Genomic DNA, 17,906 nt, shown 5'->3' with positions numbered 1-17,906 from the left:
TATTCATTTCATTGTCCATTTTCGAGAACGCGGTACCACAAGTGAACTGGGCAACGGATTATGTATAGACCTCCAGGAGACATTTTGCAAAGTTCCAGCTGAAAACCTATTGGGTAAGCTGAAAATGTTACAGATTCAAGGTAACTCTTGGAGATCAATAAGGTATTGGCTGAAAGGTAGAAAGTAGTTGTTATATCAGAGGTGTAGAAACAGTAGAATGCAGTGTTCCAGGGAATAAGAAACGTAATGCAAATTGCCAAAATTTGCACAAGATGCCAAACGAGGAGGCAGTGGAATTGGGGGCAGCTATGAAATTATACAATGAGTTAAGCTAAATATAAAGGGGCAGAACAAGGACAGATTACTCTGCATTGAAGTTCAACGACTGCAAATAAAAAAAGGAAATGGGCAGCACAGCTACTCTGCCTCCTCATCCTTCATAATATCCTGTTGAACCTCTGATGCCTCTTTTCTATTACATTGATAAGCTTTGTATTTGAGGCTGCTCAAAACTACACAGTATATGCTGGTGGCAGTCTTTAACAACTGGCAGTTACTCACCCCGAGGTCCAGGGGGTTTGGACAGTTTCTCGTTGAGGCAGCGTTCAGGATGATGTGAAGCTGTTAAAACAAACTTCCTCTCAGCCCCGTTGAATCCTCCAATGCCTTCATGTCAGAAAATATCTTAACGGAATCTCTTTTTCTTGATATCTTGATAGATAAATAGAATTTAGAGTGCAGAAGGATGCCATTTGGCCCATCGAGTCTGCACCGGCTTTTTGAAAGAACACCCTACTTAAGCCCATGCCTCCACCCTATCCCTGTAACCCAGTAACCACACCTAATGTTTTTGGACATTAAGGGCAATGTATCACGGTCAATCCACGTAACTTGCACATCTTTGGACTGTGGGAAGAAACCGGAGCACCCAGAGGAAACCCACGCAGACACGGCACAGACAGTGATCCGAGCCGGGAATCGAGCCCGAGACCCTGGAGCTGTGAAGCAACTGTGCTAACCATTGTGCTACCATGCTGCCCACACGGCTGATCTTCTACAGTCAGCCATGGTCTACTCCTGCAATTCGCCAGGTTACACAAAAATCTTTTAAAATACTTGAATCACCTCCTTTCTGAATTCTGGAGTATCTGAGTTTTACTATGAAGCCAAGTTAGTAAAATAGAACTGAAGTCAGTTTAATTCTTACCTGATATAATGTAAGAGAATGTCCATATCTTGAAGGTGGTCTTGCAACACTTGTTATGGGGACACCCGTCCAACCACTGCTCTCCAAGTCATATCTGAAATAAAATCAAATATGTCAATTTCCGGAACTATAGTGAACTATACCATGGACAAATATTACAGTTATTAGTTTTTAATGCATTTTCAGATACAAGGGGCGCAATCGAACGGCCTCATTGTGCTCAACTCGGTGAGACTTGCACTATCATATGAACTTTATTTGGCCTGTTGGAGAATACCAGTGTTTTCCACAGCTTCCAATGTGGGCTGTTTTAATTCACTACAAGTCTTTCCCGCGGGTCACAGGTGCAGAATTCTTTTTTTAACCGTCAGTGATAATGCTGCACCTGCTGCCAACAGCACAATTTGAAGCTCAACATGCCATCTGCCGTAATAGATAACTTTTCTAGTTGCCCAATGCTGAAACTATAATACATGTGATATTTATACAATGGATGAAAGAGAAGCTTCTTGCCAGATGGTGCTCAAATGCATTAAGCACAAGCGTTCATATAAAGTAGCATTGGGCCATATGGTCGCTTAAACTTGGCATTCAGTAAGATCATGGCTGATCATTGGCCTCCTGCCCAATCATGTGCCCACACGGCATATAGATCCCTGAAGTGATCTATTTCAGGTTTGAATATGTTCAATATACTTGTTAAGTATGTTCAACGCTGAGTTAGACAGATTTTTAATCAGCAAGGGAATCGAAGGTTATGGGGATAAGGCAGGAAAGTGGAGGTGAGGATTATATCAGATCAGTCATGATCTTAATAAATGGTGGAGCGGACTTGATGGACCAAATAGCCTACTTGTGCTCCTTCGTCTCATGGTCTCAACAAGTCAGTATCCACATCATCTGGTGTAGAGGATTGAATTAGATATGTCTGCTGCAATGTCCTCAAAGAGTATTTGGCTGGTAAAACCACTGTGCAACTGCACATAAGGTCCCAGAGTTAGATTCCATGGGCAGGATTCTCTGATCCCGAGGTTAAGTGTTGACGCCGTCGTAAACGCCGTCACATTTCCCGACGGCGTCAAAATGGCCTCAGGATCAGCAATTCTGGCCCATACAAGGGGCCAACACGGCACTGGAGCGACCATGTCGCTCCAGCTGCCGTTCCCAGCGTCAGATGGGCGCTGGCTGGTCCACGCATGCGCAGTAGCACTGGCGCCAATGCGTGCATGCGCAGTGGGACCGGCGCGATTTCCGCGGATGCGCAGTGTCTCCCTTCTCCGCACCGGTCCCGACGCAACATGGCGTAGGGCTACAGGGGTTAGCGCGGAACAAAGGAGGCCCCCAGCCCGAGAGACTGGCCCGCCGATCGGTGGGCCCCGATTGCGGGCCAGGCCACAGCGGAGGCCCCCTCCAGGGTCGGACCCCCCCCCCCCTCCCCTCCCCATTGGCTGCCCCCAGACCCTTCCACATTGAGGTGCCGCCGGGTAAGACCGGGTTAGAACGGCGCCAGCGGGACTCGGGTTTTTTGGTACGGCCGCTCGTCCCATCCCGAGCGGAGAATCGCTGGGGGGTGCCCCGTAGAGCGGCCCCCGGCTGGCGCCGCGCCGAACGCGGCGGGGTCAATGGCACCGATTGTCCGCTCTGCTGAGAATCGCGCCCCGGCATCGGGGCGGCGTGGCGTGATTCGCGCCGGTCGCAGCGATTCTCCAGCCGGCCCCAGGGTGAGAGAATCCCACCTCATGGGCGTCATTCTCCGACCCCCCGCCGGGTTGGAGAATCGCCGGGGGCTGCCGTGAATGCTGCCCCCGCCGATTGCCGAAGTCTCCGGTACCGGATATTCGGCGGGGGCGGGAATCGGGCCGCGCCGGTTGGCGGGCCCCCCCGCTCGATTCTCCGGCCCGGATGGGCCGAAGTCCCGCCGATAAATTGCCTGTCCCGCCGGCGTGGATTAAACCACCTTTTGAACGGCGGGACAAGGCGGCGTGGGCAGGCTCCGGGGTCCTGGGGGGGCGCAGGGCGATCTGGCCCCGGGGGGTGCCCCCACGGTGGCCTGGCCCTCGATTGGGGCCCACCGATCCGCGGGCGGGCCTGTGCCGTGGGGGCACTCTTTCCCTTCCACCTCCGCCACGGTCTCCACCATGGCGGAGGCGGAAGAGACTCCCTCCACTGCGCATGCATGGGAAACTGTCAGCGGCCGCTGACGCTCCCGCTCATGCGCCGCCCGGGGATGTCATTTCCGTGCCAGCTGGCGGGGCAACAAAGGCCGTTTCCGCCAGCTGGCGGGGCGGAAATTCCTCCGGCGTCGGCCTAGCCCCTCAATGTTGGGGCTCGGCCCCCAAAGATGCGGAGCATTCCGCACCTTTGGGGCGGCGCGATGCCCGTCTGATTGGCGCCGTTTTGGGCGCAAGTCGGCGGACATCGCGCCGTTTCGGGAGAATTTCGCCCCATATCTGTGCAGGGCTACTTAATCTCAGTCCTGGTAGCTGCAAATGTCAGAAGACCTGGATGAGGGAGAGACAACTCAACTTGAACTTGCATTCTCAAATTACTATCTGAACGTATCTGCTGAAAAATACATATGTGGGCAGAGGATTTGAGCAAGAAGAGGCTTGACTGGGAAGCACCCCACTATCTAATAGTCTGACAATACTCATTATTTCTTTAATTTACTGGAGGGCAACAGGCATCCAAGGAATTCTACCAGATTAGATGTCAATCGCTTCAACTAAAATGGAGCAAGGAGCCTTAAGGAAACTGGTAGAAATAACATGCAATTTAGTAATTTTTCTGCAATATTGTATCAGATAATCTCACGAAAACTATGATACATCAAATCAAGAAAATTTGATTCTGTAAAGTCTGATTAAATTTCATGCTGTAACTGGGGACAGTTCACAACATGCCCAAATAAATCTCGATGCTTCAGTCACCAGAAATTTCAGGACTATGTGGATAATCTGCATGTCACAGCCTGATAAAATTAACAAACTGCAGCATTCCCTACTTCAGATCACCAGAGACGTTTGCCAAAGTTAACTCCAGCCATTAAGACTTGGTATGGTCGCAGAAAGGGCCTGGAGAGTGCAGATCAATGAAGCTTCTCTAATTTCAGACGTAACTTATTATTTTTGAAGAATTTACCTGATAATTTGTATGCAATAGAAATAATCTCCATGAAAAAAACTGGTTGAACAAATGCAGCGATTAGAGAAAACTCAGCTCCTTCCAGCCTAATTTTTCCAAATTTCAGCATGAAAAAAGGAAAGGAAAATAGCATTACCTGGATCCCATTTTTATTATTTTGGATTTTCCTAGTAATATCTCTGAATTGTCCAGCCTTCCAAAAATGCCAGACATGGGAGACTAAATGCAGTAATTTTAATACTAACATTATTAGTAAACCTTGCGACAAACTCGGGAAATTGTAACGAATATTAATTTGATTGAGCTTTGAAATTCTTTCCAAATTCCCAAGTTATTTGGTTAAGATCAAAGTAAATGAATAATAGAGCTAACAGATCATTGAACTATTTTGAGCAAGAATCCACATTTCACATGAAAAACAAAGACAGCAAAGACTAAATTACAGGCACATACTTACTTAAGGACCATCTGTGTTGAACTATAATTGAAGGTATATCCACCAATCACCCACATAAACTTTCCATATACAACAGCCTTGTGTGATGCACGACTCACACTGGGGCTAAAGGGTTTAATATTTGTCAGTACCCAGTAGGATTCCATCGATGGAACGGTCAAAGAACAATCGGGTCCTAGAACACAAAGTGAAATATTTCAGTTTGCGATATGCATTCCCGCACAACCCAGAGACTTAAAGCAGCATTGATGAAGCAATGTTCAGGTATACTAAATGATGATCATAATCACACAATCATACCAACTACAGAATTAGAGGTCAGCACAATGAACACCTCAGAATCCAGATGTGCAAAGCACATTTGAGAATTTGAATCTTTTGTATAAAAGTAAACCTGCGGAATTCTTCATCAGCGGGTTCCTCCGCATCGCTGGCGTTTGTGGCCACCCCAACGGCGTGGGGTGGCCACAATGGGAAACCTCATTGGCTGACTGTGGGAATGGAGAATCCCGCTGCCGGCGCGGCCGCGCCATGCCACGCCAGGAAACGGGGCTGGCGGGACGAATCCCGCCCAACATCTTTAAAATGTGCTGTGTGAAAACAAATCAGGTGAGTGAAACAAAAGCATTAAATTTGGTTGTAATTTAGAGACATGGACAATGCAGAGGAGACGGCCATTCAGTCCATCGAATCCATGCCTAGCCACAGTCGTATTCCCCTGCTCTATTCTCATAACCCTTTGTTTCCTTTTGAAATCATTAAGTCTGCTTCCATCACCCTCAGGGGCAGAGTGTTCCAGGTTATTACCAATCGCTGCATGAGGAAGTCCTTCCTCACATTCCCCCTGCAACTCTTGCTCAAAACCTTAAATACGCTCCCCTAGCTCTTCTACCATTTGTGAGTGCGAATAGTTTTCCCTCGTTTACTTATCCAAAACAATTTTGGCCACCCCGAACAAATCACCCCTCAATTTCCTGTAGTACAGGGAAAACAATCCTTGCTTCTCCAACCTAATCTTGCAGCTAAAATTCCCCCATCCCAAGAACCATTTGAGCATGTGTGCCCTCTCAAATTCCCCCATCCTTCCTAAAGTGTGATGACCAGAATGGGATGCAACTCTGGTCTACCCAGAGCTTTATAAAGATCCAGCATAACTTCCCTGCTTTATACTCAATGGCTGAATTCTCCGTTCCTGCGTCTAAGTGCTGACGCCAATGGAGGATCCGCGGTGTTTCACAACATTAAAATCGGTGCCACACCCACACTGATCCTGCTACCGGTGCGGGTCTAGAACCAGCGCCACGTGAAACACCCGCAGCAAATGGTAGGAGAATCACCGGGTCTGTGCTGGTCATGCGCAGGGCTAACAAGTTGCAACCGTGCATACGCCTACTCCCCCCCCACACTCACACTGATCGTGCAGGAAAAGATGGCGCCGGTTGTGCTGGACCATGTCTTGATCCACTGCAATTCGCATACCGCCGCAACCGGTCCCCAGCAGACGCCATTTCCCTGGCCCTACACTCATCCCTAGAGCATCTCGACAACAAGCACTCCTACATCAGACTCCTACTTATTGACTGCAGCTCCGCCTTCAACACCATAATCCCAGCCAAGCTCATCTCAAAGCTCCAAAACCTAGGTCTTGGCTCCTCACTCTGCAACTGGATCCTCAATTTTCTGACCAACAGACCACAATCAGTAAGAATGAACAACAACACCTCCGCCACAATAGTCCTCAATACCTGGACCCCGCAAGGCTGCGTACTTAGCCCCCTACTCTACTCCCTGTACACACACGATTGCATGGCAAAATTTGCATTCCAACGCCATCTACAAGTTTGCTGACGATACGACCAAAGTGTGCCGTATCTCAACTAACGACAAGTCAGAATACATGAGGGAGATAGAGAACCTAGTGGAGTGGTGCAGCGACAACAATCTCTCCCTCAATGCCAGCAAAACTAAAGAACTGGTCATTGACTTCAGGAAGCAAAGTACTGTACACACCCCTGTCAGCATCAACGGGGCCGAGGTGGAGATGGTTAGCAGTTTCAAATTCCTAGGGGTACACATCACCAAAAATCTGTCCTGGTCCACCCACGTCGACGCTACCACCAAGAAATCACAACAGTGCCTATACTTCCTCAGGAAACTAAGGAAATTCGGCATGTCCACATTAACTCTTACCGACTTTTACAGATGCATCATAGAAAGCATCCTATCCGGCTGCATCACAGCCTGGTATGGCAACTGCTCGGCCCAAGACCTCAAGAAACTTCAGAGAGTCGTGAACACAGCCCAGTCCATCACACGAACCTGCCTCCTATCCTTTGACTCCATGCACACCTCTCACTGCCTGGGAAAAGCGGGCAGCGTAATCAAAGACTCCTCCCACCTGGCTTACTCACTCTTCCAACTTCTTCCATCGGGCAGGACATACAGAAGTCTGAGAACACGCACGAACAGACTCAAAAACAGCTTCTTCCCCGCTGTTACCAGACTCTTAAACGACCCTCTTATGGACTGACCTCATTAACACTACACCCGTATGGTTCATCCGATGCCAGTGCTTACGTAGTTTCATTGTGTACCTTGTGTTGCCCTATTATGTATTTTCTTTTATTTCCTTTTCTTTTCATGTACTTAATGATCTGTTGAGCAGCTCGCAGAAAAATACTTTTCACTGTAACTCAGTACACGTGACAATAAACAAATCCAATCCAATCCAAACGTACCCGTCCACCACGATCCCACAGCCCACCTCCTGCCATCGCCACTACTCCCCCAGCCTTGGCAGAAGCCCCCCCGGCCAGCGGCACGGTTCTCGGCGCAGTATGGCAGTACTGGACACCGTCCACACACTCTCTCTCTCTCTCTCTCTCCACAGCTCCTACGGCAGGCTCATGACCACTGAGACCACACGTGGCCCTCACCGTTGGGAACTCGGCCCATCGGAGGCAGAGCATCGTGGGTGGGCCCGATAATGACATTTAAACGGGTTGCGACTGCGCGCGATTGCCTTGATGATGCCGATTTGGAGGGGGCAGAGTATCGCAACCCGGCATCAAACCTGCGCCTGCCGCAATTGCAGCGTCGGGCAACGGAGAATCCTGCCCAATGTCTCTATTTATGAAGTCCAAGATTCCATATGCTTTGCTAACCACTCTCTCGGTATGTCCTGCCGCCTTCAAGGATCTTTGGAGATCTACACACATGCACCTTGCACCTCCAGGTCCCTCTACTCCTGACACTATTTAGGACTGTGCCACTTAAGTCTATAGTGCCTGTCCTGTCCATCAAAATGCGTCACTTTATAATCGTCAATATTAAATTCTATCGACCAGTTGTCTTCTAGCCTAAGGCCTGTTGATTAAGATTTAGATTTATTGTCACCTGTACCGAGGTGCAGTGAAAAGTTGCAATCATTTAGTAGCATCCTTTTTTATTCTCTCTTAAGATGTGGGCATTGGTGTAACTTCACCATTTGTTGCACATCTCTATTTCCTCTTGAGAAGGTTGCGATGAACCGCTTTCTTGAACTGTAGCCGCTGGAACTGGGTTGTGACACGGCCGGTAGATCCCGAGAGAGGTCTCCCCCGATGATGCTCAATGGCGATTATGCCTCGCAAGATCTAACCAGATCTTGCAAAACGTCATGATCTGATCGTGTATTTAAGATCCCACTTGGCCATGCTCGCACCGGATCAAATGGCCATCCTGCATCTATCGGCCTCGCCGAGGAGACCCCAATGAGCGCCGCTCAGTACTGGTCCCCGCAAACAGTGACTGTGCCTGGGGGCCCCCTTTGCAGTCGGCTGCCGGACTGGCAGCTTGGCACTGCCAGCCAGGCACCCAGGCACTGCCACCTGGGTGCCAGCCTGGCACTGCCAAGGTGCCCAGGTGGCACTGCCAGGGTACCAGGCTTGCATTATACATGCCCAGGATCAGGCCCAGGGGTGCCCTGCCCATGTGAGGTGGGGTGGGGGGTGCTCGATTACTTCCTTACACCTGAGTTGGAGGTTTGGGGGATCACGATCGGTGTCCCAATCTCTTCTTGCATGGAGGAGCTCCGCTCGCCGGAACTTCTCAGTGCAGGAAATTATGCTGAGTGCGGCGGGGTGCAATCCCCGCCAGGGCACTAAAAACAAACAGAGTGCTGTTAGCTAGTGGGGTCACTACAAGTGCTGGGAAGGATCCTGCAAATCCCAACAAGAACGGACTCTATTATCTTTTAGTTAGATTGCACCTATAGTTCCAAGTCAGAATGTTGTATGGCTTGGAAAGATACTTACAGGTGGTGATGTTCCCCATGTGCCTCCTGCCCTTGTCAATCTAGATGGTAGAGGTTGCAGGTTCAGAAGGTGCAGTCGAAGGACACCTGCTGAGTTGCTGAAATGCAGCTTTCCTGTAAGACACACTGCTAACACTGTGCATCAGGAATGTGAGGAGTGAATGTTTAGGTTGGCGGAAGGGGTAGTGATCAAGCAGGCTGCTTGACCTGGATGGTTTTGAGCTTTGAATGTTGTTGAAGCCACACTCACCAGAGCAGGTAGAGATTATTCCATCACATTCTTGGCTTGTGCCTTGGACAGATTTTGGGGAAGTCAGAAGGTGAGTTACTTGCCTCAGAATTCCCGGTCTTTGATCTGCTCTTGCAACCATAATATTGATATGGCAGGTCCAGTTCAGTTTCTAATCAATGGTAACCCTCAGGATGTAGATAGTGGGGGATTCAGCAATGGTAATGCCATTGAATATTATATTAGTTAGATTCTCTCTTGTTGGGGATGGTCATTGCCTGGGACTTGTGTGTCTTAAATGTTATTATCACTCATCAGGCCTAGCCCGATTGTTGTCCAGGTCTTCCTGCATATGGATAGGGACTGTTTCAGTATCTGAAGAGTCATGAATGAAGGTATTGAGACCCTTGCTTTTCCTTATGGTCTAGATCTCGGTGTGCAGAAGACAGCTTCAAAGTTTGCGGATGACACACTGCGAAGAGGAGAGTGAAGAACTTCAAAAGGACAAGTAGGTGGAATGGGCAGATAGGTGGCAGATGAAGTTCAATGCAGAGCAGTGTGAGATGATGCATTTTGGGAAGAAGAAAATGGAGAGACAATATAAAATAAGGTGCAAAATTCTAAAAAGAGCAGAGGGACCTGGGTCAATATGTGCACAGATCATTGAAGGTGACAGGTGGAGAGCAGTTAATAAGACAAATAGTAGTCTGGGCTCTATTAATAAGGTACAAGAGCAAGGAGGTTATGCTGAATTTATACAAGACATTAGACCTCAGTTGGAATATTGTGTACATTTATGGGCGCCACACTATAGGAAGGATGTGAACGCATTGGAGAGTGCTGAAGATTTAAAATAATGGTTCCAGGGATAAGAAAGTTCAGATATGAGGATAGATTGGTGAGGTTGGGACTATTCTACCTGAAGAAAAGAAGGCTAAGAAGAGATTTGATAGAGATAGAAACATAGAAACAAGGAGCAGGAGCAGGCCATTCGTCACTTCGCGCCTGCTCAGCCATTCAATATGATCATGGCTGATCCGCGATCTCAAAGTCATATTTGCAAGAGACTCATCCGGGGGTGAAGGGCCAGGTGAGGCATCGGAAAGGTGAGTCAGGTGTTCCACTCGGGCTTTTATGGACTGGACTGGAGTGATACTGGTGGGTAAGAGGGGGAGTTTCAGATGGAGATAGTGGTGGCGGTGGCTGACCATGGGGGTTGGTACTTAATAGTAACGGGTGCTTTTGAGGAGAGATTGGTAGTGCTGGTTAGTGTGTACGCCCCGAATTGGGAATACGTAGGAATTATGAAAAAGATGTTGGCTGCCATACTGAATTTGGATACGCACCAGTTAATACAAGGGAGGGACTTGACAACAGTGCTGAATCCGAAGATGGATAGGTCCAAGCCATGTTCGCTAACCCCCTCGGAGGAGGGGGTGGGGGGGGGGGGAGAGAAACAAAGGTGTTGGCGCCGCTTATGAGGGAGATTGGAAGTGCAGACCCGTGGAGGTTTTTGCACCTGCGGGAAAGGGAGTACTTGTTCTTTTCGCCAGTCCACAATGTGTATTCAAGGATTGGCTTTTTTGTCATGGGAAGGTGCTGTTGGACGAGGAAGGCAGAATATTCTGCGAATATTATCTCGGACCATGCTCCACATTGAGTGGATTTGCCCTTGGAGAAGGGGTGGCACAGAGGCCTGCATGGATGGAGGTTGGACGTGGAGCTGTTGGCGGACCCAAATTTTTGTTTCAAAATGGAAATGGTGATTGAGGATTATGTAGACTTTAATAGGAACGGGGAAGTCAGTGGTCAGCCCCCTCCAAATCGAGATGCGCACCACACGCATTCGCAACTCCATTTCAATATCATTATTGGGACCACCCGCGATGCTCCCCCTCCAATGGGCCGAGTTGCCGACGGTGGGGGACACGTGTGGAAGCCTTGAAAGCAATAGTGAGGAGCGAGATCACCTCTTTTAAGGCTCAGATAGACAAAGAGGAAAGAGAGGAGCGGCAGTGGTTGGAATAGGAAATTTTGGAGGTGGATGGAAGGTATGCGGAGGATCATAGGCAAGGATTATAGGCAAGGTTTGAACTTCTGTCTACAGGAAAGATGGTTGGCAGTTGAGGCAGATCAAGAGGTCCACGTACGAGTATGGGGAGAAGGCCAGCCGCTTGTTGGCAGGCAAGCTCCGTCAGAAGGCGACGGTGAGAGACATTGGGTGGAATTCTCCGTTACCCGACGCTGAAATGGGGAACGACAATCGGGTGGAAAATGGCTCCCGATGCCAAAATCGCGGCGCAATGGTCAGCCCCCTCCAAATCGAGACGCGCACCACACGCATTCGCAACTCCGTTTCAATATCATTATTGGGACCACCCGTGATGCTCCCCCTCCAATGGGCCGAGTTGCCGACGGTGGGGGCCACGTGTGGTCTCAGCCGCGAGAGGGCGTGCGAACAGTGTCCAGCACCACCATACTCCACCGAGAGTCATACCGCTGGCCGGGGGGCTTCTGCCAGGGCTGGGGGGAGTAGTGGGTGTGGCCAGGAGGTGGGCTGTGGGGTCGGGGTGGACGGGTACGTGGTCCAGCACAATCGGCGCCATCTTTTCCTACGCGATCAGTGCGTATGTTTGGGGGGGGGGGGGGGTAGGAGCACGCGCGGCTGCAGCTCATCAGCCCTGTGCATGTCCAACATGGAGCCGGTGATTCTCCCACCATTTTTTGCGCATTCCGCGGGTGTTTCACGCGGCGCCAGTGCTAGCTGCTCACTGGTAGCGAAATCGGTGCCGGTGTGGCGCCGATTTTTCCGTCGTGAAACACCACTGATCCTCCGTTGCCATCAGCACTTTGATGCAGGAACAGAGAATCCAGCCCATTTTTCGGGATGGGACTGGGAAGCTGGTGGTGGCACTGGAGCAGGTAAATAAGGCACTTGAGGCAAAGGTGAACAAGATTTTGGCAAAGGTGCTGGTGCTCAGATTGGAGGAGTGCCTCCTGTCGGTGATTAGGAAGGATCAGACGGGGTTCGTGAAGGGCAGATAGTTGTCGTCAAATTTGTGCCGTCGGTTGAATGTGGTGTTTTCTCCTACAGAATGGAGTGTGAGGTGGTGGTGGCACTGGATGCAGAGGCATGTGATCTTGTGGAGTGGAGCTATTTGTTTGAGGTGCAGAAGAGGTTTGGGATTGGGCCAAAGTTTGTGGCGTGGGTGAAATTGTTGTCTAAAGATCCAGTGACGCGTACCACAAATGAGATGAATTCAGGGTACTTTCCGCTGCATAGGGGAACGAGGCGGGAGTGTCCATCCTTCTGGCAAGAGAACCCTTGGCCACAGCGCTGAGGTGCCCTGATAAATGGAGGGGGATAGTTTGGGGGGGGGGGGGGTTGCACTGCCCTCCTTGATGTTGTAGGGGGTGCTCTGGTGATTGGGCTGGAGGGGGGGTCACCTCGGCAATCTATGAGAGGAGTCTGGGGGAGACTATAATGTCTCTGGAGGGGGCTGAGGCCAAGTGGGAGGAGGAGCTGGGGATGGTGTTGGAGGAGGGCGGTGGTGTGAGGTGTTGCGGAGGGTGAATGCCTTAACCTTGTGCGTGACAAAGTCACGGATGAGCCGGTGGAGGATATTTGTGAGCACTGTGGATGGGGTCCAGCCAATCAAGTACGAATGTTCTGTTCCGGATCCGTTGGAGAGTATGGGAAAGATTATGGGTCTGCTGGGAGGTTTGGAGGGTTCTCGGGGTACAAACTGAATGTAGGGAAAAGCGAGGTATTCCAGGTGAAAGAGCTGGGATAGCGGGCTAATTTAGGGGGGATGCCATTTATGGTAGCGAAGGGTAGGTTTAGATTTTTAGGGATTCAGGTAGTGAGGGAATGGACGGGGTTCCATAAATGGAACGTAACGAAGCTGGTGGTGGAGGCCAGGGAGGATCTTAAGAGGTGGGATACAATGCACTTAATGTTGGCGGGGAGGGTCCAAGTGGTGAAAATGAATATTCAGCCGAGGTTCTTGTTTATCTTTCAGGCTCTCCCGATATTTATACCAAAGGCCTTTTTTCGGAAAGTGGACATGATCATTTCGGACTTTGTGTGGGCGGGAAAGGTGCCGAGGGTGGGGAGGACCCTGCTACAGAGTCAGAGGCAGCAGGTGGTATTGGCGTTGCCGAATTTGCTTAATTATTATTGGGCGGCAAATGTGGACAAGGTCCGGCGGTGGTGGGAGGATAAGGGATAGTGTGGGTTATGATGGAGGAGGAAACATGGAATGGGTCTACTTTGAGGGCTATGGTAACAGCAGCGTTGCCAATGGCTCCAAGTAGGTAGTCAGGGTGCCCGGTGGTGCAGTCCACAGTGAAGATATGGAATCAGTTGAGCAGGCATTTTAGGTGGAGGGGATATCGGTGCTAACGCCGCTGTGCGAGAATCATGGGTTTGAGCCGGGGTGTATACAGGAGGTTTAGGGAAGTGGGGATAGTCAAGGTGAAGGATCTGTATTTGGAGGAAGGTTTCGCCAATCTGGAAGAGCTGAGGGAGAGGGTAAAGCTGCCGAGGGGGAGTGAGTTCAGGTATCTGCAGTTAGGGACTTTGCACAAAAGGTCTGGAGGGGGTTTCCTAGGTTGCCGGGATACACCCTGCTGGAGCGACTGCTGCTTCCGGATGTGGAAGGGGAGGGAAGAATTGGGGATATGTACAGATGGCTGGGGAGCAGGGAGGCGAGCAGGTAGTGAAGATCAAGGAGAAATGGGAAGCGGAGTTGAAAGGAGCGATCAATTGGGGAGTATGGAGTGAGGCACTGCGTAAGGTAAACGGGACCTCCTCTTAAGGAAATGGACGGTGGGCATGGGGTCGGTTTGGGAGCGGGTGGAGGCTGCTTCGTGCAGGGGCGCCAGTTTGGCAGCCCTGGTTACGGCGCCTCTGCGGCTCCCGCCGGCGCGGTACTCCACCAGCCCTATAGTGGTACCCAATTCATTTTTTCCAATTTAAGGGGCAATTTGGCGTGTTCAATACACCTACACTGCACATCTTTGGGTTGTGCGGGCGAAACCCAAGCAAACTCCACACGGACAGTGACCCAGAGCCAGGATCGAACCTGGGACCTCGGCGCAGTGAGGCTGCAGGGCTAACCCACTGCACCACCATGCTGCCCTGTTTATACTACATTTTAAGGAGCTGGTTACCATCAGCTGCTGGGGGGGGGGGGGGGGGGGGGGGCTGGAAGTGTGGTGGAGGCAGGCTCAATTGAGACATTCATAAGGGCATTAGATGATTACTTGAACAGAAACAATATGCAAGGATATGGGGAAAAGGCAAGGGGAAAGGCATAAAGTCATAATGCTCGTTTGGAGAGCCGGTGTAGACACAATGGGCCAAATGGTCTCCTTCTGCACCGTACCAATTCTGCGATTCCGTGGCTGCTTCCGTATCTAAGGAGTCACGAACGGCATTGAATATTGGGGATGTTCACTGCTGATTGACACTTCTGATCTTATAATCGAGGGAAGGTATTTGATGAAGTAGCTGAAGTTGGTTGAGCCTAGACACTACCCTCAGGACGTCCTGCAGCAATGAGCTGGGGCTGAGCTGAGTGGCCTCCAACAACCACCTCTCCTCCTTTGTGCTAGGTATCCCAGTTTTATAAATAGCTTTGCAAAACTATGAATAATGATAATTATCTGTGCATTTCCATTCTTTATCACCAACCCCTCGCACCCACCCCCCCAATCAATGACCTCAACCAAAAGACTTCAGTTTATCCTTTCTCTATAAAAATATAAGTGGATCACAAAGAATCAAGGTTGTGTTTGCTGATGTTGCAACTGGAGGGCAAACTCCCCGCATATGCAGTGTTAGTGCTGTGATGTCATAGATCATAGAATTTACAGTGCAGAAGTAGGCCATTCGGCCCATCGAGTCTGCACCGGCTCTTGGAAAGAGCACCCTTACCAAGATCAACACCTCCACCCTATCCCCATAACCCAGTAACCCCACCCAGCACTAAGGGCAATTTTGGACACGAAGGGCAATTTATCATGGCCAATCCACCTAACCCGTACATCTTTGGACTGTGGGAGGAAACCGGAGCACCCAGAGGAAACCCACGCACACACGGGGAGGATGTGCAGACTCCGCACAGACAGTGACCCAAGTCGGAATCGAACCTGGGACCCTGGAGCTGTGAAGCAATTGTGCTATCCACAATGCTACTGTGCTGCCCATTGAGAGCAATAACCCAGGCAATTGCCTGCATAAAAGGTGCAGATCCAAAACAGAAAAGAACACACTTTTCTGCCCACCATTCTCTTAACTGCTCCCTCCCGCCCCTGTTGTCCACCTCCCTTCACCGTTCCTTTCCACTTTGCACTTTCTCCCCCTCCAGAATCAACTACAATTACCTCACTTCAACATTTATTATTGCTCTATGTTGGCACCTGGTGAATCTAGAAATACTAGCAATGGTCTGCTAAATAAGGTAGACAGCAATTTCAGTTGCTTTATAAAGTGCACTGCTGAACAACCTAGAGACATACAAGCTGGAACTTACAAGTACATGAGATTCAAGCATATTAAATCACCCCAAATCATGTCCAAAACACCACTCATTTTACATAATTGTACTGGGATAATCAAGTTACTAATCATTTAAGCTATTTTGACAACAGTAAATTACAAATATATAATTAGCTCTGCCAGTTTAGTATCAGAAGCTTTTATTTATCCAACAAAATTAGATTTTGAAAATCATAACGGAAAAGATTAGGGGCGTCATTCTCCGACCCCCCAGAGGGTCGGAGAATGGCCGTTGGCCGCCGTGAATCCCGCCCCCGCCGGTTGCCGAAGTCTCCGAAGGGAGAAAAGTCGGCGGGACGTTAATGGTGCCGCTACCGCGGAGAATGTCACGGGTCTGCGCAAGGCAGCCGATTTTCGGCCTGCCGATATTCTCCCTTCCGGATGGGCCGAAGTCCCGTCGACGTGATGACCGTTCACGTCGACGTGAATCAAACCTCCTTTTCATCGGCGTGACCCGGTGCTCCAGGCTCACGCCGACCAGCGTGGAGGTGAGTGACGGCCTGGGGGGTAGGCTCTGGGCAGGCAATGGCGTGGCCGCAGTCTGATTGCGTGAGGAGAGGTGTATCTCGGGTTGTGTTTGTGTGTGTGCGGCGGGGAGGGGTGGTTAGAGTAGGCTGGGCTCCGGGGGAGTGCCGGGAGGGGGTCCGGGCCGGGGTGGAGGTTGGGGGGGGGGCCGTGCCGGGGTGGAGGTTGGGGGGGTCCGTGCTGGGGTGGAGGTTGGGGGGGGTCCGTGCTGGGGTGGAGGTTGGGGGTTGGGGGGGGGTCCGTGCTGGGGTGGAGGTTGGGGGGGGTCCGTGCTGGGGTGGAGGTTGGGGGTTGGGGGAGGGGTCCGTGCTGGGGTGGAGGTTGGGGGGGGGGGGTCCGTGCTGGGGTGGAAGTTGGGGGTTGGGGGGGTCCGTGCTGGGGTGGAGGTTGGGGGGGGTCCGTGCTGGGGTGGAGGTTGGGGTGGGTGTCCGTGCCGTGCCGGGGTGGAGGTTGGGGGGGGTCCGAGCTGGGGTGGAGGTTGGGGGGGGGGGGGTCCGTGCTGGGGTGGAGGTTGGGGGGGGGGTCCGTGCCGTGCCGGGGTGGAGGTTGGGGGGGGTCCGTGCCGTGCCGGGGTGGAGGTTGGGGGGGGTCCGTGCCGTACCGGGGTGGAGGTTGTGGGGGGGTCAGTGCTGGGGTGGAGGTTGGGGGGGGGTCCGTGCTGGGGTGGAGGTTGGGGGGGGGTCCGTGCCGAGGAGGGGGATGGGAGGGCAAGTGAGTTGGTCCACCTGGCCAGGTGCCAGCCTCCAACAGTTGGGCCCATGCGGTCCATGCCACCTGGCTGGGGGGAGGAGGGGATATGGGCAATGATGACATGTCGTCGTTCCCCTCCCCCCCACCAGGCCGTCATGTTTTCAGATCATCCAGCGATGCTGGCCGCCGTGGTGGCAGCCGCTCATGTCTATGTTGCCCTGGATGAGGAGGAGGAGGAGGAGGAGGAGCGTGTGTACCGGCCCCAGCAGTCATACCAGGACCTCACGGACCGGGAATGCAGGAGGAGACTCCGGATGAGCCGGGAAACCGTGGCACACATCTGCCACCTGCTGGCACACCTGTCACCGCGTGGCACTGGCGGGGGACACCCTCTCCCCGTGTCCGTCAATGTTACGGTGGCCCTGAACTTTTATGCAACGGGGTCATTCCAGGCACCGAGTGGGGACCTGTCCGGCATATCGCAGACCTCCTCCTCCCTCGGGGTGCCCGATGGCCCCCAGGCCTCTACATGGGTGGGGGATGCGAACGGACTGGCCATCCGACGCCCCCCCGACATCTGGCGCTGCCAGTCCTGGAGGCCCGTGCTGGTATCGACAGGGGTCTGCAGGTTTGCAGCCATGGAGCCCAGGGGGTTGGCAAACCCTGTCTGTGACAGTGCGACGCCGGCTCGCACATGGCCACTGGCGCCGATGCCCTCAACGATGGCCTGCAGAGACTGGGCCATGGCCTGCAGAGACTGGGCCATGGCCTGCAGAGACTGGGCTATGGCGTTGA

General features: G+C 51.6%; 1 protein-coding gene across 2 annotated transcripts in view; it reads right to left on the bottom strand.

The window, feature by feature from the left end:
* Nucleotides 1-17,906, bottom strand: part of atrnl1b (attractin-like 1b) — a 1,392,850-nt gene that overhangs the window by 1,196,215 nt on the left and 178,729 nt on the right. For both annotated transcript variants that reach the window (XM_072479459.1, XM_072479460.1), the window contains exons 6-7: nt 4,809-4,983; nt 1,208-1,301 (exon numbers count right to left, since the gene is read on the bottom strand). In XM_072479459.1, the coding sequence (XP_072335560.1) occupies nt 1,208-1,301; nt 4,809-4,983 (269 nt within the window). The remainder of the gene's footprint in view (nt 1-1,207; nt 1,302-4,808; nt 4,984-17,906) is intronic.

The sequence above is a fragment of the Scyliorhinus torazame genome, chromosome 16 (genome assembly GCF_047496885.1).
Source record: "Scyliorhinus torazame isolate Kashiwa2021f chromosome 16, sScyTor2.1, whole genome shotgun sequence".
In the NCBI taxonomy this organism is placed as follows: domain Eukaryota; kingdom Metazoa; phylum Chordata; class Chondrichthyes; order Carcharhiniformes; family Scyliorhinidae; genus Scyliorhinus; species Scyliorhinus torazame.
This window is presented reverse-complemented; position numbering and strand designations above follow the sequence as displayed.